We start from the raw sequence: 22,408 nt of genomic DNA, 5'->3' as shown, positions 1-22,408 counted from the left end.
TCTCTCTCTTTTTTTTTTTTCAAACAACATATTTTACTGCTGCTGAAACAAAAAAGCGAGGAAATCCCACACTAATAATGGTTCTCTTTTCAGGCCTCTTGGGAATGATGCATGTGGGTGTCAGCTTCCTCTCCCCCTCAGTAACATTGCTTGCAGATGTCCTGTGTCTTTCTTCTTTCATTCTTTCGCCCCCACTGTGGCTCTCCCTCACAGAGGTTTATTTTCAGCTTCTCTCTGAGGCTCTCTTTCTGATATTCTTAGGACTTAAATGGGCTAGACACTTGCCAAGCAGAATTCTCAGTAATACAGTCTCCAATTCAGCTGAAAGTGATCTTTCATTCTACTGCACGTGTGTCCATTGTTCTACTAACAGAGCGCTTTAATGACATCATCAACAGAGGAATGAGACAGGAACATCTTTTATCGCTTTAGTCACTCTAATCTGAGACATTTCTACAGCTAATTCAATTTGACATTTCAAAATGTATCTTTAGAGGCAAAACCACTCTTTCTGTAAAGCCATGTTTGGTTCTAACAGCAATTTAAAGAAACCCCACAGAGTTGAATCTTTGCAGAGACCACTAAATGCAATTAATTCAAATTTCCATGTCAAAGCCCAAAGAATTTACTTTTTATGATTTCACAGTAGATGCAGAGTAATATTAATGCTTTGGTGAGCCCTAGAAAAAAAGACCAAAAATCCCCTCCCCCACAATAATAATTTTTTTCAGTTTAAAAAATTTGAATAAATCTTTTCCCCACAATAATATAACTGTATAAAATACATTTTTAAACTCCTACAAACATATAATCCATAGGTGTGAAAAATGATTATTGCATCATGACCTCCACTCGCCCCCTTACCTCCAAGAGAGAGCTGTCTTTCTTCTTCCCTTTTACATTCCTGGAATAATATTCCCTCGCTACCTCACCTCAGCATAATCATCTGGTCTCATCTACTCCCAAGATTATCTGCAGGAGTCTAGTGAGCAGTGCTTTTATCTGCTACTTCTTCAAACCCTGGCATTAACTATTTACCCTTCTCCATTGAGAAAATTGGCCATTTAAACCCATCCTCTGTTTTCTATCCAATAACCAATTACTAATCCACAACTGAACATTGCCTCCTATCCCATGACTCTTTAATTTTTTCAGGAGCCATACATGAGGAACTTTGTCAAAAACTTTCTGAAAATCTAGATACACTACATCAACTGGCTCACCTATATCCACATGTTTATGACTTCAAAGAAGTAAAGCAAATTAGTGAGGCATGATCTCCTTCAGCTGAACCTGTGCTGACTCTGTCCCATTAAATTATTTTTGTTTACATGTTCCATAATTTTATTTTTTATAATTGTTTCTATTATTTATCCCAGCACTGAAGTTAGGCTTACCAGTCTATAATTTCCTAGATCTCCCTTGGAACCCTTTTTAAAAATCGGCGTAACATTGATTTTAGTGACAGGTTACAGATCACTAATAGCAGGTCAGCAATTTGGCAATTTGATGTTTGAGTTCTTTTTAACTTGTCAGTTTAGCTTAGTACATCTTCCAGATTCACCAAGGTCTTTCAGTTCTTCTGCATCATCACCCTTGAAAACATTAATGGTTCAGGTAGATCTCTTACATCTTTTTCTGTAAAAACTGAATAAAAGAATAAGGGAGAGTGTGGCGCAGTGGTTAAAGCTACAGCCTCAGCACCCTGAGGTTTTGGGTTCAAACCCAAGCTGCTTCTTGTGACCCTGGGCAAGTCACTTAATCCCCCCCCCATTGCCCCAAGTACATTAGATAGATTGTGAGCCTGCCAGGACAGAGCGGGAAAAATGCTTGAGTACCTGAAAAAATTAATGTAAACCATTTTGAGCTCCCATGGGAGAAAAGTATAGAAAATTAAATAAATAATAAATTCATTCAGTCTCTGCGCTATGGCCATATCTTCCCTGAGTGCCCCTTTTGCTCCTTGATCATCCAATGATCCCATGGATTCTCTCATAGGTTTTCTGCTTTTGATCAGGGACGGATTAAAGGGTAGGCACGTGCCTCGGGCTCAAAAACATCAGGGGGCCCACTAGCATTAGGGGAAGGCAAACAGGCTGTCCAGGCATCTCTTCCCCTTTCCGGGCCAGTGTTAGGGGGCAGCAAACAGGGCAGGGGGTTCCCAACTGCATGATGAGGTAATGTAAGCTTGCCTCCCTTCAACTCCCTTGCTGCCGCAGTCTGTAAGCAAATTGAACACATGCCTTGGAGCTGCTCTAATACTGTGCGTGCCTACTTTCCTTCTCCTCCGAAACAGGAAGTTATGTCATGAGGGGGAAGGAGAAGAAGAAGATATTTTTGACATAAGAACTACATGTTGGATATAAGAAATTATTGTCTGGATTTATGTTACAAATTCAATGGATTAGAAAGTATTTTTATCAGTTTATTATGTTCCAATATTACACACATAAAAATAACAGAGATAATACATGTATCATAAAAATAAATGTATGTATTATAAAACAACTGCACACTTACACAAAGTAATGCTCAAAAGCCCACAAACAGAACAGGGAATATCAAAAGCAAATATTTCCATAATTTGACTTCAAACATCTGCTGGAATAAATAAGCCTTCAACTGCTTCCAGAACAAGAAGCTGAGTCAAAGCATGAATGTCAACAGACAATGAGTTTCACAAACCTGGTCCACCAATAAAATATGCTTATTCTCGAATCTCAGCTAGATGGTATAATGGGTGACTGTAGGGATGTCAAGAAATACCATCCCTTCAGAACCTAATGATCATGGAGCCCTGTGCAGCAGCGTTTCTGGCCGGCTCCCTTACCCTTGCTGAAGTTATTTTGGAGTTTAAAGCTGCTGCTGCGGCTCCTCTCACCATCCGTGCCTGCGTAGGAAGCCTTCTCTCTGACGTGACATCAGAGAGGCTTCCGATGCAGGTGCGGCTTGTGAGAGGAGCCGCGGCGGTGGCTTTGAACTTAAAAATAACTTCGGCAAGGATATGGGAGCCGGCCAGACCGCGGGCCGCGACTTTGACACCGCTGTTAAACGGAGTGAGATGGAGTGAGGGCCGGAGGGGGGAGTCGCCGGCATGTTCCCTGCCTCCGTGTTCGAAAATGGAATTCGGCACGGACCTAGGGACCACAGTGGCAGTGAGCACGCCGTCTTAAGTGCGCATGCGCGCTTAGGGTTTTATTATAGAGGATTTGCCATTTCTCTGGCAGCCAGTGCAAAGAATATAAAATAGAGGTCATATGTTCATATCAGCTAATCTCAATTTGTATTCCAGTAGTTGTATTCTAGAGAAGCTGAAGTGCTTGCAGCATAGAATACAGAAGACCTGGATATAAGACATTACAGTAGTCCATGTGGGAAAGTATCAAATCCTGAAATGTTCTATGGAAATTTTCCTCAGATAAAAAGATTTCAGCCTGCATACTAAACAAAGCTTCTTCGTGAGTTATATTTTTCATTTTTTAAAATTACATGTCTTCCCCCATATTTTATTATACATCGCCTAGAAATTATAAGAAGCAATTAATCAAATTTTTAATAAACTTGAAACTTAAAGATTTATTGAGAACTGTCCAAATCTGGGTTTTAATAGTTAACTGGTTAAATCATCTCAATCTATGTCGCAGCAAAATAGTTCTGCTTCCAAGAAATTGCCTTAACACGTCCCGCAATAAGCTAAATAGAACTCACCTGTGTCCAGTCACAGTAACAGAGCTGATTCAAATACTCTTAGATGAACAATCAAGCTGTTTCTGATGCAGAAAGTAAAGTTGAAGCTGAAAAAAAATCCAGGATAAAGTTAATGAAAGGTAAGAGGAAGACTGTAACACAATTTCAATGTGTTGGAATATACTTTAGGGCCATGGGTAAACTGCCTACAGCAATAGGGGGGCCTCTTCTCTTCCCTCACCAGTACTAACAGGTAATATACAGTATGTCAGGTGGTTAGGAGCCCATAACCTTTATTGTCCAGGGGTCCAGATAACTGTCAGCCTATCCCTGCTTGAGGCACTATCAGATCCATCGTTGTAAAGTAGAAACAATTTGATATCACCACATTGCCTCAATTGGGCCTTTCCTCCATGAACATTTACTTAGGAAGGTTACTGTGAGATCTAAGATTACTCTGATAGAAATGCAGAGGTCCTGAATGAGACTGGGAAAAATGTTGCCTGTTCAACAATTTCAAGATTAGTCCACAAACACAGCTTGTATGGGAATGTGGCAAGAAGGAGGTTATTGCTCAGAAAAAGCCATGTGATGTGCTGCATATCTTTTGCAAAGAGACACAAGGGAAACTATCCCCCTCTTTTACGAAACTGCGAAAGCAGTTTCTAGCCTAGGGAGCCACTCTGAATGGCCCGCGCTGCTCCTGATGCTCATAGGAACTCAATGAGCGTCGGGAGCAGCACGGGCCATTCAGCGCGGCTCCCTGCGCTAGAAACTGCTATCGCAGTAAAAGGAGGCCCATGTATGTGGGAAAAGGTTTTGTGGTCTGATCAGACCAAGTAGAACTTTACAGTAGAGAGTTGCACAGGGACAGAAATCCCGCCCGTCCCCGCCAGGATCCTTTCCGTCCCCACCCGTCCCCGCCAGGATCCTCTCGGTCCCCACCCGTCCCCGCCAGGATCCTCTCGGTTCCCACCCGTCCCCACAAGGAATTACCTCCATCCCCTCCCGTCCCTATAAAAAGCAGCAATTACTTCTGACAGGATCATCAATTCCACAGTTTCTTTTGTATTTGTGCTACTGTTTTCCTTGTGGAATCTCTTTGGTGGAACCCTTTTTTTGTTTTCTGTTCAGGTAATTAACTTATAAACCCCCTCTTTTACTAAGGCTGACGTGTCCATTATATTATATGGATGAACCCTGCTTCCAAAGCCTTCCATCCCTGTGGGATTCCCGTGGTCCAGAGGGGGGTCCTCGTGGGAGTCCCGTGGGTTAGGGGGGGATTCCTGCGAACTCCGTTCCCATGCAGACCTCTACTTTACAGTCTCAATACTAAACAAGTAATGTGGCCAATGACATAGCTGGGACTCAGTGGGCCCTGGATAGGAGGACCAAGATGGCCCATACCAGCACCTCCCCAGCCCCTGCACTCAGCTACTTACTCACCCACTGGGTACTCCATAGCTACAGTGTCAGAGATAATGCTAAAGACTGTATCTCTAGCAAGGAGGACCGTTCCCTCTGCTGCATCCCACCCACAGGATGGCAGGACATGGCAGAAGATAAGTCCCACCAGCCAGAGAGGTAGATTTTAATGCTATGACGTTGTAACTGTGAAAGACCTGGTAGGCAGGTAAGTAGCTGAGTGTGGGAGTGGGGAGGTGCGTGGAAGGGAAGGTTCAACTGCAGGTGGCCGCTGCCACTGGGTGGCCCTGGGCATTTTGCTGGACTTGCTCAATGGTAGCTATGCACCTGCATGTGGCATAAAACAAAACACATTAACCTGCTAACACATTTTCTCATTTTCTACATGGGAATAGCAATATTATATTGTGTGGATGCTTTGCAGCAATGGAGACTGTGAGGTTTGTGAAGACTGAAGGAAAGATAGATGGTGCAAAGTACAGGCAGATTCTGGAGGAGAAACCTGTTGTAGTCATTCATAGATTTGGGACTGGGGAGAAAATTCAGCTTTTCAGGTGAGAAAGAGTAGAAGAAAGCATTCTGTTGTGGTAGTTTACACAAAGGGAAAAGCCATATTATATTCAGTGTCACACATACAGCCAGATAAAAGCACTGTTCAAAAGCCTGATCAAGCTTGGTATAGCCCCAGTGGTCTCCATTTTTTTCACATAAAGGGCCACAGTATGAATATAAGAAAGCTCTGAGGGCCATCAAAAGAATTCAACCTTACATATATTACTAATTTTGTAAACCGCCTTGACCTGCTTGATCAGACTGAGTATTAAACATTAAATTTAATAATAATATTGATTCTATAACACTTCAAAGATATATTTTAAAAACTATTTTGAATTGTCAACAATAGCAAATTTCATAAATGGGACAGCTAACACATTGAAGAGATTGTTGGCAGTTACTTTATCAAGAGGGCAAGATGGAAATTAATGCATTTACAGGAATTGAAGAGCATTTCAGCCAGCTGTTTGAGGGCTGCAATGGAGGACTTCAGGAACCAAATACAGCCCTGGGGCCACATGGAGCCACTGGTATAGCCTACAAACTGCTTCTGAATTACAGAAGCAGAATTACCGTAACCCCAGTTACAGTGTCTTGAGTCTTCTATTTTGTTGCAGGAAATGAAAGTGTCAGTAGGTGGCAGCAGTAGTACCTTTTTGTACAAATCTTACAGTAATTTAGACTTGCAACTTTTGTTTATTGCGGAAATGACCCCAAATCAGAAAGCCTTTCTAAGAGCTAGAAAATCTCAGATGGAACAGGTCTCCAGTCCAAAGGGCATTTATATATATGTGATATCTATTGCATTTTTTTTTAGTTTTTATTGTCACAAGAGTTATTTTGATGTTAAAAATAATAGAAAACATAAACATACAAAATGCACCAGGAAGGGGAAGGCCCACCATTGTGTAGAGGCAGGCCCAAGGCAGAAAGAAGTAGTAATCCCTCCTGCCAAACTTTTCTACAAAAAAAAAGTACAGGGTGGTGGTGGTGGGAGTCCCAGGGCATTAGGCCGGGCGGCGGAAGACCCACTGGACCACCAGATGTTTTTTTGATGTTGAGGAACTTGGCGGGAGGGGGGAAAGGGATGCAGTGGATGGCTGGGGGAGAACTGTAGGAGGGAGGGATGGATGGGGTCTTTTCTTTTTAATAAGCTGTGCCTAGCGATTTCACTTCTGAGCAGGCACTAGGCACAGTTCCTTCCCTCTTTTACTGGTGCTTATCTGCATGAATAGTAATATAGAATGCCTATAGCTTCTAACTAGTATTTTCATCAATAAATCACCAAAATAGTATTGTAAAGTTTTCTGATCCAGACATAGATCAATGTAAATCCAGTGCACATCTTCATTGTTCTGTATTTTTCTTTTTCAAAACCCCATAAACACTATTTCAGCACAGCATCTTATAAATTCTTCTTCTCATAATATAATATTCTTTTTATTCCATACATATTTATTAAATTTTTCAAAAATACATAATATACACAGTCAAATGGTCAAAGTTAATACAATTAAAACTAAACATTGGTCGTGAGATGCTGTATTAGAATCATATAAACAATCCCAAAATAATTTAATTACAATAGTTAAGCAAAGATTCCCAAATTTTATTATATCTCCTCAAATTGCCATACTTAACTGCAAGGATTTTTTCATATTTTGCATATAAACACACCATATTCCACCAATTATTATAATCCAGCTTGGAAGAATCTTTCTAATGAAAAAGAATTAATCTAATAATTACCATGACTAACCCCCTCTTTTACGAACGCATAGTGCGAATTTTAGCGCCGGCAGCAGTAGTAACTGCTCCGACGCTCATATGAGCAGAGAAGAGCATAAAGTAATACAATCTGGTACACCAACTTTTAACTTGTGTTGTACATGAGCCGACTTAATACAATGTTAAAGTTGGATTCATCTATATTGTTGATTTTCAGGTAAATCATATTTATGAACTAGATCACAAAACAAAGCCCAATCCTCATTATATCTTAGGACTCCTTTTGCTAAGGTGTGCTAGGGCTTTAACACGTGGAATAGCGTGTGCTACATTGCCCTGCGCGCTAGACCTTAATGCCAGCATTGAGCTGGCGTTAGTTCTAGAAGCATTGCGCGTGGTAATTTCCTACATGCGCTAAAACGTTGTTGAATTTGCCAAACCCCAGCCTCTTTCCAAATCTTCCAATCAACAGTCATACCTGAGATTTTATAACAATTATTCCACATAGGAGCCCAAAAAGTATCATTCCATTGTATTTGACACACTTGCCCTCACTAAGGGCACTGTTCATTAATAATACAATATTCTTTATCCAATAAATGAAATTCATAGACTTATCTTTTCAAAGGACTTGATTTCAGTATTTTTCAACTCAAGAAGTCTTCAGAAAATCTTTAACAATTCCCATCTCAATTTGAAAAGCTTTTCGACATAACGTTGTTTCATCTCTCCGGCTGCTTCAGGAAGGCATTTCTACAACAAAATAATTTTCAATTAGGTCCCAAAAGAACTATAAAATGAATTTCAATCAAACGGCCCTTGTAGAGAACAATACTAATTTGGTGATCTATTAATGAAAATACTAGTTAGAAGCTATAGGCATTGTATATTATTAATAGCTTCTCAGCTATAGCTATATAGCAGGGGTAAGGAACTCCGGTCCTCAAGAGCTGTATTCCAGTCAGGTTTTCAGGATTTCCCCAATGAATATGCATTGAAAGCAGTGCATGCAAATAGATCTCATGCATATTCATGAGTTCCCTACCCCTGCTATATAGGATCAGTTAGTTTAACCTTTAATTGGCAGCTGGTGAAAAAGGCTGCTTTACATAACTTGATGTTGAACTCAAGCAACAGTGCCAAGTAACAAGCATTTGGAGATGCAGATCTTCCATAAGAGCCATAGAAGACGCATGTTGTTTCTAAGCAACAATGTCAAATAAAGGGTTAAATACCACATGAATAGCATGCATATAATTTGCATGCTACTGTGTTGAGCATCATTAGTAAAAAAAAAAAAAAATTGCTTCCAACATGGTATTTAATATTGTGTTGTTGAAACCTTAAGCTTCGGGGCCTGAGTTCCTCTCACCCTCACTGTCTGTTTCTTCTCTGCTCACACATCTGCACTCCCAGTTGCTGTCCCCATCACTTAGCCTCTCCCTTAGAGCTTCCAAACACTTTTAGCTCTTTAAAGCAATGTTTTCTCTCCTAACCAATAACCCCTTTCAATTCCCTTCACCCATTCATTCTATTCCTTCCCACAACTTCATTCCCAGCCTCTGACCCCATAACTCAACCTCTCTTCTACTTGGGGAAATCCACTGCTTATTCCTAGGATAAGCAGCATAAAATCTGTTTTACTACTTGGGATCTAGTTAGGTACTTGGGACCTGGGTTGGCTACTGTTGGAAACAGGATACAGTACTGAGCTTAAAGGACCTGCGGTCTGTCCCAGTATGGGAATTCTTATGTACTACTTTCAGTTTCTGCCTCTTCCAGCCCTTTACAGTAGAATTCTCTCTCCCTGCCAGTAACCTCTATTCCTCTCTCTAAAGCTCCACTTCCAGTGCTTGTCCCAATCACTCAGACCTTCTCCCCCTTATAGTTCCTTTCTATTTCTTCCAGCTTTCACAACAGTATTCTTTCCCCAAGGCAATAACTCCTTCCCTATTCTTCTCCCTATAGTTCAACTCTCAGCCTGCTCCCATCAAACCTTCCCTTCCACATACAGCTTCTGTCTGCCTCTTCTCAGCAGAATTCTCTCTCAACTACTTCACTCCCAACCTTTGTCCCCATCACCTGGTCTCTCTTCCCCTTTCATCTCCTATCTGTTTCTTCTAGCCTTTCACAGTAGAATTCTCTCTCCTAGGCAGCAGCCTCTTTTGATTCACTTGCCTCTTCCTATTTCTCTCTCTACAGCTCCACTCTCAGCTTATCCCCCATCAACCAGCCTCTATTTCCCTTACAACTCCTTTCAATCTCTTCCATCACTTTGCAGCAGAATTATCTTCCCCTGCTAGTAACCCTTTTCAGTTCTTCATCCCTTCCTAGTTCCCTCTATTTCTCTCCCCACAGCTCTACTCTGAACTACGGTATCATGTCCTCATCATCCAGTTCCCCTTCTCTTACAGCTGCTTTCTGCCACCTTCAGTTCCTTACAGAAACATTCTCTCTCCCAGCCAATAACCTCTTTCAAACTCCTTCATCCCTTCCTAACTCCTGGAGGAGAGTGTGACACAGTGGTTAGAGCTACAGCATCAGCACCCTCAGGTTGTGGGTTTAAACCCTGTGCTGCTCTTTGTGACCTTAGGCACAGTGGCGTACCAAGAGGGGATGGGGGGGCGGTCTGCCCCGGGTGCACACCCCAAGAGGGTGCACAGCTGGCCACCCACCGGGGAATAGGCTGCCGCCGGGGAAAGACTTCCACTGCTGTCATCAGGAACAAGCCGGCTGAGTTCTCCCTTCTTTTCTTCCCTGCAGGGCCGACCAACTCTCGCCACCCGACATCAATTGTGACATCGGAGAGGACGTTCTGGGCCAGCCAATCACTGCCTGGCTGGCCCGGAACGTCCTCTCCGACGTTAGAATTGACGTTGGGCAGCGAGAGTTGGTCGGCCCCGCATGGAAGAGAAGCAGGGCGAATTCGGAGCTGGCCTGTTCCCGATGGCGGCAGTGGCAGCCTATTCCCCAGTGGCGGTGGCAGCATTTTCCCAATGGCGGTGGCATAGGGGAGGGGAGGGAGAAAGAAAGAAATGGGGGGGATAGGGAGCCAGAAAGAAAGGGGGCAGGGTGAAACAAAGAAAAAGAAAAAATGGGGCACAGAGAGAAAGAAAGACAGACAGAGAGAAAGAAAGGGGGCATGGAGAAAGAAAGAAGGGGGCAGGATGAAAGAAAGAAAAAGTTGGGGGAGGGAATGAGGTCTGGAGGAGAGAAAGCATACAGGAGGCTGAAAGAAGGGAAGAAATATTGGATGTACAGTCAGAAGAATAAAGTGCAACCAGAGACTGATAAAATTACCAAACAAAGGTAGGAAAAATGATTTTATTTTCAATTTAGTGATCAAAATGTGTCCGTTTTGAGAATTTATATATGCTGTCTATATTTTGCACTATGGCCCCTTTTTACTAAACTGCAATAGTGATTTTTAGCGCAGGGAGCCTATGAGCGTTGAGAGCAGCGTGGGGCATTCAGCACAGCTCCCTGTGCTAAAAAACGCTATCGCGATTTAGTAAAAAGGGAGGGGGTATATTTGTCTATTTTTGTATAGTTGTTACTGAGGTGACATTGCATAAAGTCATCTGCCTTGACCTCTTTGAAAACCTGCGGAATATAAATGATAATTAACATTTTCTCTGCGTACAGTGTGCTTTGTGTTTTTAAAATTTTATTGTTGGTAGATTATTTTGACTTGGCCACGAAGGTAAGGGGAAGGAATGGAGGGGAGCTGCTGAAAGACATCTGGTAATCCTCGCAGGCTTGACTGTGCAGGGAATTATTTTTGTAAAATCATGTTTTGTTATGTGACTGGCATTATTTAGACTTTAATTTCTATGAATGAATAGAATGAAAATGATATAAAATTACTTGCTTGTTTTTATGTGCGTGCGCTGAAGGAAAGTGGAGAATGGGCTGAGGACGCTGAAGGGAAATGGGGAAGAGAGAGTGGGGAGAAGACGCTGATTTATAAATTGACAATTGTACAGAATATTGTTTCTTTTTATACTTTAATATAATAAGTTCAATATAAAACAATTCAAGGCTTGTGTGGATGGAATCAGGTGGTTTGCGGGGATGGGAACCGAGCTTATGGGGATTAGTCCAATAAAATGGTATTTTCTTATTTCTCATTATTTGTTTTATTTTTATTTGTTAATTTGTAAAGTGGTGATTGTTATGTATCAGTTTTTTCAAATTTACATCTACTGTCTTTATATTTTGCACAGTATTAGAGGACATGTATTACTGTTTGTGTGGTGTTGTAGTGTTGCATTCTATGCAGAGTCTGGTTTCTTGGCGGTTCAGTTTAACTTTTGTCTACATATTTCTATTTTTAGTTTGTGATTATTCCATATTGGGCGAGGGTGTATCTGTCTGTGTGTATGAAAGGGACATGGCTTTCTGATAGCATCGACTGTACAGAATCAATTGACTGTACAGGATCTGGCTTGTTTAGTTTTACAATGTATGTGTTGGTGTTCTAATGCTCACTGCAGTGTTTAAAATACTGCCTTTTCATAGGTACACTCTTGTTGTGCGATATGTGGATTGTTACTAAAAATCATATTTTTCATATAGATGGGGAGGGTGTCACATATGCTAGGTATGCCACTGCCTAGGCAAGTCACCTAATCCTCCGCTACCCTAGGTACACTACATAGATTGTGAACCCACTAGGACAGAGGGAAAATGCTTGAAGTACCTTATGTAAACCACTTTGAATGTGGTTGCAAAACTAAAAAAAGGCAGTATACAAGTCCCTTTCCCTCTATTCCTCTCCCAGTACTTCTCTGTCTTTTCACCTTAATCAACAAACATATCATAGTAGCAACACATGTAAAATTGTCGTGTCAATAAAGTTATGGCACACAATCTCATTTCTTTTTCTTAGTATCTAAATGTTGCTCTCCCCTTCCCTATTGTCAGTTGCAGGCATGAAGAGCCAGATTCTGCAAATGATGCCGCTATTGGTGGCCACTGTCAAAAGCGCCACTGATTGTGTGTCAATCACGTGATGGCACTGTTTGCAGAATCATGACTTACGTGAAAGATAGGCACTGGAAATGTACACCTACATTTCTGGTGCCTACCTTTTCACATGAATCACCTCTACCGAGGTGCCTAATGGCATGTCCAGCATTGGCCAGACCTACTTCGGCCATTGGCACCTCCTAGCTGTGATTATGGTGCCATTTTGGGTGGTGCAGGTTGATGGCTATATTTTTGTTTTAAATGGGCTTTTAAGTAGGTTTTAAGGAAGCAGGTCACTTAAGTTAGATGGCAGTACAATGCCTACCGCCACCTAACTTAAAGCACCATTTGTAGAATCGGCCCTGAAGTGCCTCTATCCTAGACTGCAGGAGTTCCCTGCATCCCCTGAAGCCCATCAGTCAGACACAGCCATCCAATACCTCATATGCTGCAAAAAAGCTCTCTCTTCCTTCTGCAGCCATTGGTTAGATAGTCCAATCAATAGGCTACAGCGGGAGGCAGGATCAGTAACTGCAGTACAGGAACAGTTCCTTCTTGCCTTCCATTGCTGCCTTGCAGCAGAGATTTCTGCTCCAAATTTATTAACATATATTCTAAAAATATTGGAGGGGCCCAGGTACCCTACAGAGCCGGTGCCTATGTTTCAGGTCATAAATGAGCAAATGATGACAGATATCAAAATGTATACATGAAACCCAAAAGCATTCCAATGACAATCTCACGGGGAAAAAGGTAAGGATGAGAGGATGAGAAACAGGGAGAGATGAATGATCAGAGGGTGACAAAGCAATATAACTTTATGGTTTATTTTTTTATTTTAAATCTTTATTCATTTTAAAAACTAACATCAAGTGCAACATATTATCAAACAATGTACAAATAAACAGCACTTAATTCCATCAAATGATATAATGATATAATAAATACATATCTCTTCCCCCCCACCCACCCTTTCATACAGCATAAAGACAATCAAGAGTAACACCAATGATCAAGACAAACAAAAGTGAGATCAAATAATAAATTTAAGGCATATCCCCCCTCCCCTCCCACCCACCCACCCATCCTGGACATGTATAATCAAAAGGCTAAAACTAAAAATCAATCTTTACAAAATTTTGTCAATGGGTCCCAAACCTCCTTGAATTTCTTATAATGTCCCAATTGTATTGCACTCATGTGTTCAAATTTATAAGTTTGGCACAAGGATTCCCACCAAAAACTGTAGTTCAATCTGTCCCAATTTTTTAAAAATGAGCTGCATGGCAACTCCCATCATGATGAAAAGTAGTCTATTATTACATGATGTTACTGGACTCTTGGCCCTCAATAACATGCCAAACAGCACTGTATCATATGTCAATGCCACTGAAGCTTTCAGTATTCTATTGATTTGACTCCAAATGGATTGCCAAAATTTAAGTATCAAGGGACAAAAGAAGAGCAGATGATCCAGTGTTCCTATATCGAGATGACAGTGCCAGCATCTATTTAACTTAGAACTATCTCATTTTTGTAATCTAACAAGGTCCAAAAACTTCTATGCAACAAAAAACCCCATGTTTGTCTCATAGATGCTGACACTGTACATCTCGGTGACAGGTCAAAAACGCGCAAGACAATCGCGCGCAGACAATCGCGCGCAGACAAATAAGCGCAAAGACAATTGCGCGCAAGACAATTCAGCGCAGCGACAACTCCGCGCAAGACAATTCAGCGCAGCGACAACTCCGCGCAAGACAATTGAGCGCAAGACAACTCAGCGCAAGACAACTCAGCGCAAGACAACTGAGCGCGCCACTAGAGGCCGCTTGACCATCGGAGGACACGCGCACGTACAGCACGTGAACACGTCATCACGTCAACGTTGACTCTTTGCGTTTTCAACATAAATCACGTGAATGCATTTTCGTTACCATGGTTACGTTATCTCATGATATATATTCTCCGAACACGTCATCACGTCAACGTTGACTCTTTGCGTTTTCAACATAAATCACGTGAATGCATTTTCGTTACCATGGTTACGTTATCTCATGATATATATTCTCCGAACAGCATTTAAATACAAGTCACGTGAATGCATTTTCGTTACTATGGTTACGTTTCTACATTATATATGTCCTCCTTCCTTTCCCGCCTTCCTTTCGCTGCCTGACCGTGTCCGTTATAGGTAAAGATCTGGTTTTGCTGGTACTTGATCTATAACGAATATTTGTCTTGCGCGGATTTATCTCGCCTCTGGTGAGAGCGAACGTCCACATTTCTTCATTTACAGGTATGTTTATATTTACGCTTCACGCGCAAGAAAAGGGAGGGGGGGTATGGTTCATAGACAATTGCGCGCAAGACAATCGCGATCATAAAACTCAGCGCAATTGATCCTCAAGTTTATATAGGTATGTTGATATTTACATTTTCAGTTCTTGTATTGCGCGCAATTGTCTATGAACCAGTGATATTTACGCGCAATTGTCTATGAACCGCGATTTGGTCCCGTATTGTCTATGAACCGCGATTTGGTCCCGTATCTAAACGCACAGGTCCTTAAAAATCTTGTCTTGCGCGCAATTGTCTATGAACCAGTTTATATTTACGCGCAATTGTCTATGAACCGCGATTTGGTCCCGTATCTAAACGCACAGGTCCTTAAAAATCCGCGTTCTGCGCCACTTTTCGGGTCCCTGCCACATTTAGTCTCTGGCTCTGACAGAGTTGTATGATAATTTAACTCTGAAGGATCCTAATGCTTTCCCTTCCCCATGCTAGGATCCGTCAGAGTTAAATTCCCATACGGTGCCGGGTCAAAAGCGCGCCGGCGCGCCGGGTCAAAGGCGTGCCCACCCTATTGAGCGTAGCGCGCGACGCCGCGCCTTTCTAAATTACTGTTTTTAGGGCTCCGACGGGTTCATAGACGATTGCGCGCAAGCCGCGCCGCTCTAAATGACCGTTTTTAGGGCTCCGACGGAGGGCGAGGGGGGGAGAACCCCCCACTTTACTATAATGTGGAGGGTTACGACCCCCAAACCCCCGATAACGCCGGCGCGATGTCTATTAAGTAAACAGAAGGGGGTTCCCGAACAAAACCCCCCATCGGAGCCCCTAAAAACTGTAATTTGGTGCGGTGCGGCGGCGCGCCTTGCCTTAAATTGGCTTTCGTCTTTCGCGCCGTTGTCTATGAACCTTCTCATCCAGCCCTGTCAGGGGCAGGGACCTGAAAAGGGGCACGGAACGCGGATTTTTAAGGACACCCCGTCTTGCGCTTAGTTTTCCCGCATGTTAAAAGAGCGAGAAGGTTGAGGTATGGTATTAAGATTATGTATAATGTGATGATGGATATTAATTGGAAGCATAATTGGATGGAGTTATAGATTTTAAAAGTAATAAATATCTAAAAAAACTTGTTGGCATGAGGTAAAAACTCTTATGCCAGCAACACTAGTATCTGAATATGTTTAATTTGAGGATTGTATCATGATGTAATGATGCAATATTATTGGGTAAGTGCATGAGAAAAAAAAAAGGAAAATATCAGCACAGGAGTCACCATTCAACATATAAGTAATAATTTTAAAGTATCTAGTTTTGGGTACAATTCATTATGTCACATTATCAAAATGGAAAGAACAGTAACAATAAAAAAGGGAGACATTAACATCTTACTGTAATGAATATACACTATTTTCTATTTAAAGATACACTGTCTTATTGTTGGGAGGGTGTCTAAATTATACTATTATCATTCATATTGGGAAAAGTAAGAGTGGGGAAGTGGGTTGGGAAGGGAGGTACTTGATTGACATGTGATGTATTTCATTTTAATGTTTTGATTCTTGTACACATGATGTGTCATTTAAAATGAATAAAGATTTTTTAAAAAACCGAGTGTGCTCACGGTTTATAGTTTTATAAAGGCATTGGGTACCATTTTCTTTTGCAGGTATCATACATAAGAGGATATTCACATTTACAGGTATATGCATAGCTTCATTTTTTGGTTTTGCTAAATTGGAACAATAGGATAGGATAAATAGTCTGATGGTAGGGCTTATTGGGGTACACTTTTAGCCTTGGGTGTGTAGTGAGGGTGATTGTATACAATTGTTGTGGGTCCTTGTTTTGGGCCTCTCTGCCTTCCTTCTGTCTGCGATTAGGTATAATGACGTTCTTAATCCATGATGGTTGGCAAGCCAGATTTTAACTATTACAGGTATGATTGCAAAGGTAAGTACAGACATAGTGGGTGTTGTTTGTTATATCTATGTGCTAACCTTATAAATTTTAGTCTTGCAGTCATGTGCTGAGGGATATGAATTTGCTGAAACCCTAGTGTTGTCTAGAAGTTCAATCTTGGAGGCAACGTAAGTACAGAGGTATAGGGATTTGTATGTCCTATGTATATAATAACCTTATCTAATCTACTACTGAAGGTGACTACAATCAACAGAGGACATTCAAGAGACCACGATCAACAGAGGACACACATCTTCAGTGTTTTGCTGACAGGAATCGCACCCTTGCAGGTATATGGTGTTGTGCCATAGCACTGAACTTTACATATAGGGATTTGTATGTCCTATGTATATAATAACCTTATCTAATCTACTACTGAAGGTGACTACAATCAACAGAGGACATTCAAGAGACCACGATCAACAGAGGACACACATCTTCAGTGTTTTGCTGACAGGAATCGCACCCTTGCAGGTATATGGTGTTGTGCCATAGCACTGAACTTTACATATAGGGATTTGTATGTCCTATGTATATAATAACCTTATCTAATCTACTACTGAAGGTGACTACAATCAACAGACTACAATCAAGACACCACAGTCAACAGAGGACAGACATCTTCAGTGTTTTGCTGACAGGAATCGCACCCTTGCAGGTATATGGTGTTGTGCCATAGCACTAAACTCTACATATGTATGGCCTAACCTCACCTATTTGACCTTTGCATGTTTTTTTGTGTGCTGGAGATTGGTGGGGGGTGAACATTAAGTTTACATGCATGTTATAATTCTTGCAGGTACTGGTTCAGGGTTGAAGGTCGACTACAGTTCCTGAGGGTTTCATCGATATACTTCCAGTCTTACAGGTATGATGTTCTTTTGAGTAGTGCATTCATGATATAGGCAATTGTATATCAATTGCAAGTCAAAATAGGATAATGTTATTAATTGTATGGTTTCAGGAGTGATTTGACATAGACATGGAAGTAATAACTTCACAGCGTGGGAGAGAGCACTGGGTTAATGAGGGCTATCGATATCGGCGTGACCGAGTGATGGCAGACGGATCCACGTCCTGGAGGTGTGTGCGCCGTGACTGTGTGGGAAGAAGAAAGAGGCTCGTTGATGGATCTTCTGTTGAGATAACGGCGCATGTGCATGCACCCAACAATGCTAGAATTGAAGCTGATCGAATGATGGGAGACATACGTGAAAGAGCTGTGGCTACGGTTGAAAGGCCACGTCAGATCATTCATGGCACAACAGCTGGGACAAGTTTAGAAGCAGCTACATTATTGCCTGCATACACCTCCATGCAGAGAACAGTTAATAGAAAGAGAAATGCAGGCCATCTAGCAATGGGTAATCCCAGGTGCATAAGAGACATACAAATTCCTGAGCCGCTACAAAGAAGCACACGTGGTGAACAATTACTGTTGTGGGATTCAGGTGAAAATGATGAAAGACGCATATTCATTTTCACTACAGAATCTAATCTTGAGGTGTTGGAGCAACATGGACATTGGTTCATGGATGGGACATTCAAAGTTGCCCCCCATTTGTTTGTCCAAGTCTTTACCATCCATGCATTTGTAGACAATCGTGCACTTCCCATGGTCTACGTGTTGTTGAACAGTAAAAGGGAGGAGGACTATGAACGTGTGTTGAGGAAACTGCTGGAAACCAGAAACACGTTGGCACCATTGACAATCTTGATGGACTTTGAGAGAGCAAGTCTGCAAGCTGCCCGCACTGTATTTCCCAATGCTACAGTTTCTGGCTGCCTGTTCCATCTGGGTCAATCATTGTGGCGCAGAATTCAACATGAGGGACTGACCGCCAGCTATAGAGATGAGGAGAGAGTAAGAATGTTCACCAAAATGCTGTTAGCATTAAGTTTTGTTCCTGTGGATGATGTTGCTGAGTGTTTCCAGACCTTGGAGGAGAGTCGACCAGATGAACTGACCCTGGTGTATGACTATTGGGAAGACAATTACATCGGGAGATTGCGGCCAAATGGGAGACGGGTGCCACCTTTTCCTATTCCTCTGTGGAATATGCGCTCCCGTGTGGAAGATGGACTGCCTCGGACCAATAATTCCGTTGAAGGTTGGCACCATGCATTTCAATCCTCTGTTGCATGCCACCATCCAACCATCTTTAAACTCCTTGAACATATACAGCGTGAGCAAGATCACACAGAACAGTTGCTTGCTCGATTCCAGGCTGGTAACCGCGCACCACCCAGCAGTAAGAGCACGTATGTGAGAGTGACGCAAAGACTAACAACGCTGCTGCCAACATATGGTCAAACACCTCTCTTTCAATATCTCCGTGGTATAGCACATAATCTGGAACTGTAGAGTTTGATGTTGAAGTTCAGGTTTTCCTGTTGCTATGCTACAATTGTGTGCACTTTGAGATTTGAAATTTGCTTTGACATGTCCATATGGTCTCCCAAGCACATATGCTGCAGGAACAGGAGAGACACTTTGAAATGTCTATGTCCCCCTCTCCTTTTGGTGGCCCGAAAGCTACAGGCCTGCAAACTGTTGTGCTCAGGATCTCTCCCCCAGGAGTTTCTCTGAAGCCCTCCTCTGACCCCTACCTATCCTAGTATCCACTGCTCTGACATGTGCCAAGCGTGAAGGTTTTTTATGCCGAGCAAGGTAACCCACTCAAGCATACTGTACTCGCTTTGACATTTTCAAGGTGTTGTGGGTGGTGTTCAAAGGCTTTTTCCTTCACGTAGGGAAGGTCAGATGGTGTCTTGGATGGAGCGGCTTCAGGGAAAGCGTCTGTGTTAAGGAAAATTTGAAAAACTTGAAATTGTACATTTCCTCCCTTGTTTTTGGTGGCCTAGAAAGTACATAAGCAGAAATGTCAGTCAGGTGCTGTCATGAGATTCAGAAAAAGACGAGGACCCAGAATGGGTTGACAGGGGTGCAAACCTGATGGTGGCAGTCATGTGTTGGCCTTTGCAGGACCCAGAATGGGTTGACAAGGGTGCAAACGTGATGGTGGCAGTCAGGTGTTGGCCTTTGCAGGACCCAGAAGCAGAGTCCCCCCCCCCAGCAGAATGTCAGTCAGGTGCTGTCTCTGAAGCCATGAGATTCAGAAAAAGATGAGGACCCAGAATGGGTTGACAGGGGTGCAAACCTGATGGTGGCAGTCATGTGTTGGCCTTTGCAGGACCCAGAATGGGTTGACAAGGGTGCAAACGTGATGATGGCAGTCAGGTGTTGGCCTTTGCAGGACCCAGAAGCAGAGTCCCCCCCCCCCAGCAGAATGTCAGTCAGGTGCTGTCTCTGAAGCCATGAGATTCAGAAAAAGATGAGGAACCAGAATGGGTTGACAGGGGTGCAAACCTGATGGTGGCAGTCATGTGTTGGCCTTTGCAGGACCCAGAATGGGTTGACAAGGGTGCAAACGTGATGATGGCAGTCAGGTGTTGGCCTTTGCAGGACCCAGAAGCAGAGTCCCCCCCCAGCAAAATGTCAGTCAGGTGCTGTCTCTGAAACCACTGCTCTGCCAATATCTCACTCTCCCACTACTGTTGGTTAACTGCTCTGCCAACTGTTGCTCTCACTCCACAGATGTTGGTTAACTGCTCTGCCAATATCTCTCTCTCCCACTACTGTTGGTTAACTGCTCTGCCAACTGTTGCTCTCACTCCACAGATGTTGGTTAACTGCTCTGCCAATATCTCTCTCTCCCACTACTGTTGGTTAACTGCTCTGCCAACTGTTGCTCTCACTCCACAGATGTTGGTTAACTGCTCTGCCAATATCTCTCTCTCCCACTACTGTTGGTTAACTGCTCTGCCAACTGTTGCTCTCACTCCACAGATGTTGGTTAACTGCTCTGCCAATATCTCTCTCTCCCACTACTGTTGGTTAACTGCTCTGCCAACTGTTGCTCTCACTCCACAGATGTTGGTTAACTGCTCTGCCAATATCTCTCTCTCCCACTACTGTTGGTTAACTGCTCTGCCAACTGTTGCTCTCACTCCACAGATGTTGGTTAACTGCTCTGCCAATATCTCTCTCTCCCACTACTGTTGGTTAACTGCTCTGCCAACTGTTGCTCTCACTCCACAGATGTTGGTTAACTGCTCTGCCAATATCTCACTCTCTCCCACTGTTGCTCATTTAATTTGAAGGGTGTGTATGGTCTTTCTTTTTCAAAGGTCGTATAGCAAAATGTGTGATTTCCACACATGGTGCATGAACAGATGATACACTTTAAATTGTCTATGTCCCCCACTCCTTTTGGTGGTCCAGACTGTTGTTTCTACTGTTTCACTTAAACTGTCTGTTAATTTGCTCCTGATGTTTTTTCACTGCTATAACCACATCCTTACTCACTGTCACTGATGTTTAACTGCTGTGCCACCTTTAATGGATATATTATTGCACACTTGTTTATGATTTAAAACGAATAAAGATATAATTCAGTATGTTGTACATAAAAGATCATGAATGGTGAACTGAAAGATTTTGTGTTGTTGACACTGCATTTGAACATATGTGTATTACATGTTTATCACATATGCAATATTTTAATAAACATTTACCAATGTTTAAAACATTTTGTTGTTTCTTTATGTTAGTATGACATTAATAACTATGCCATTAAATGTAAATTTGTATTGTACTATCCAACTAAGTAACACGTAAGGACACAATGGAAACAATTAAGTGTTAGAAAGAATTGCAAGTGCTGCATTTAAATTAAAATTTGTTTTTTTTTTTAACACTTGATGTAAGATTAAAACATGAATAACATTTCCTGAAATCATATTTATTCCGACATAATTAAATACATAATTTGCCATAATACAATAATAAGTCAAGGCTACTGGATTGTCCTTCATCCTATTTATTTGAGGCAACATTGATTTCTAAACTAATAATATATATGGACAATACAATAAAAGATGATCTAATGTCCCAGCCTCAAGATGATAGTGGCAATATTTTTTAGGCCAAAGTTGTGGCCATTGAGATGCATCAATTGAATGCTTAATCTCAATGCTCCAAATGTCTCTTAGACCATGTTTTGTTGTTTTATTTACAAGTCCAGCTATTAAGTTATACCACCTGAAAGCATAAAATATTGTGATTTATTTAGACCAAATATATGTTGCAATTGTGAAAGGTCAAGCAGTTTACTATTAGTTATTACATCCTCTAAAGAACATATCCCTGCCAACATCCAATGCTTCCAAATGAATACATCTGAAGTTCTTCCACTAAATGTACATTTTCTAAAAGGTTTATTTCATCCATTTTCAAGTTCACAATTCCAATAGAAAAATATAATTTTCAATTCCTTCATTTATGTAGGTTAAATCATCTCCTGTACAATTGACCTGGTGGCATATTATCAGTGCAGAGTGACTTAGATTCCATTTTCATGTTAACATTAGGTCACTTAACTTTAGGACAAAGATAAGAATGAACAAACGACCCGATACACACCTTAGGATAATGATACCTACTTTCTGCATTGAGCAGTAAAGCACAGTTACTTACCGTAACAGGTGTTATCCAGGGACAGCAGGCAGATATTCTTAACGCATGGGTGATGTTACACACTACTCACTAGATATTCTTACGTCCCACCCTCCTCCCCGGGTTGGCTTCTTAGCTGGCTTATCCTAACTGGGGACCACGCTCTCCTCCGTCGGGCGTGAAGGCACTCGCGCATGGTGCGGCCAACTAGAACTTTCTAGTTAAAAAGGTCTGTACCGGGGCTCCGTCAGTGACGTCACCCATGCGTTA

General features: G+C 42.0%; 1 protein-coding gene across 2 annotated transcripts; it reads left to right on the top strand.

Annotated features, from left to right (window-relative positions):
* The first annotated feature begins 14,622 nt into the window (after positions 1–14,622).
* On the top strand, positions 14,623–19,629 carry LOC117361499. 2 transcript variants are annotated; one of them, XM_033946922.1, is made up of 4 exons: positions 14,623–16,910; positions 17,186–17,278; positions 17,420–17,488; positions 17,585–19,629. In XM_033946922.1, exon 4 carries the CDS (start codon positions 17,603–17,605, stop codon positions 18,983–18,985), a length of 1,383 nt encoding a protein of 460 aa, XP_033802813.1. In that variant the 5' UTR covers positions 14,623–16,910; positions 17,186–17,278; positions 17,420–17,488; positions 17,585–17,602; the 3' UTR covers positions 18,986–19,629. The 2 variants fall into 2 exon arrangements, with proteins under 2 accessions (XP_033802813.1, XP_033802814.1); XM_033946923.1 differs by lacking the exon at positions 17,186–17,278.
* The last annotated feature ends 2,779 nt before the right edge of the window (positions 19,630–22,408 follow it).

Source organism: Geotrypetes seraphini, chromosome 5 (assembly GCF_902459505.1).
Source record: "Geotrypetes seraphini chromosome 5, aGeoSer1.1, whole genome shotgun sequence".
NCBI classification, from domain to species: Eukaryota; Metazoa; Chordata; class Amphibia; order Gymnophiona; family Dermophiidae; genus Geotrypetes; species Geotrypetes seraphini.
Note: the sequence above shows the minus strand (reverse complement) of the source record. Positions and strands in the feature narration are given on the sequence as shown.

Bases quoted from the DNA above. Each gene is read 5' to 3' on its own strand.
- LOC117361499 (XM_033946923.1), top strand. From the start codon at position 17,603: ATGGAAGTAATAACTTCACAGCGTGGGAGAGAGCACTGGGTTAATGAG.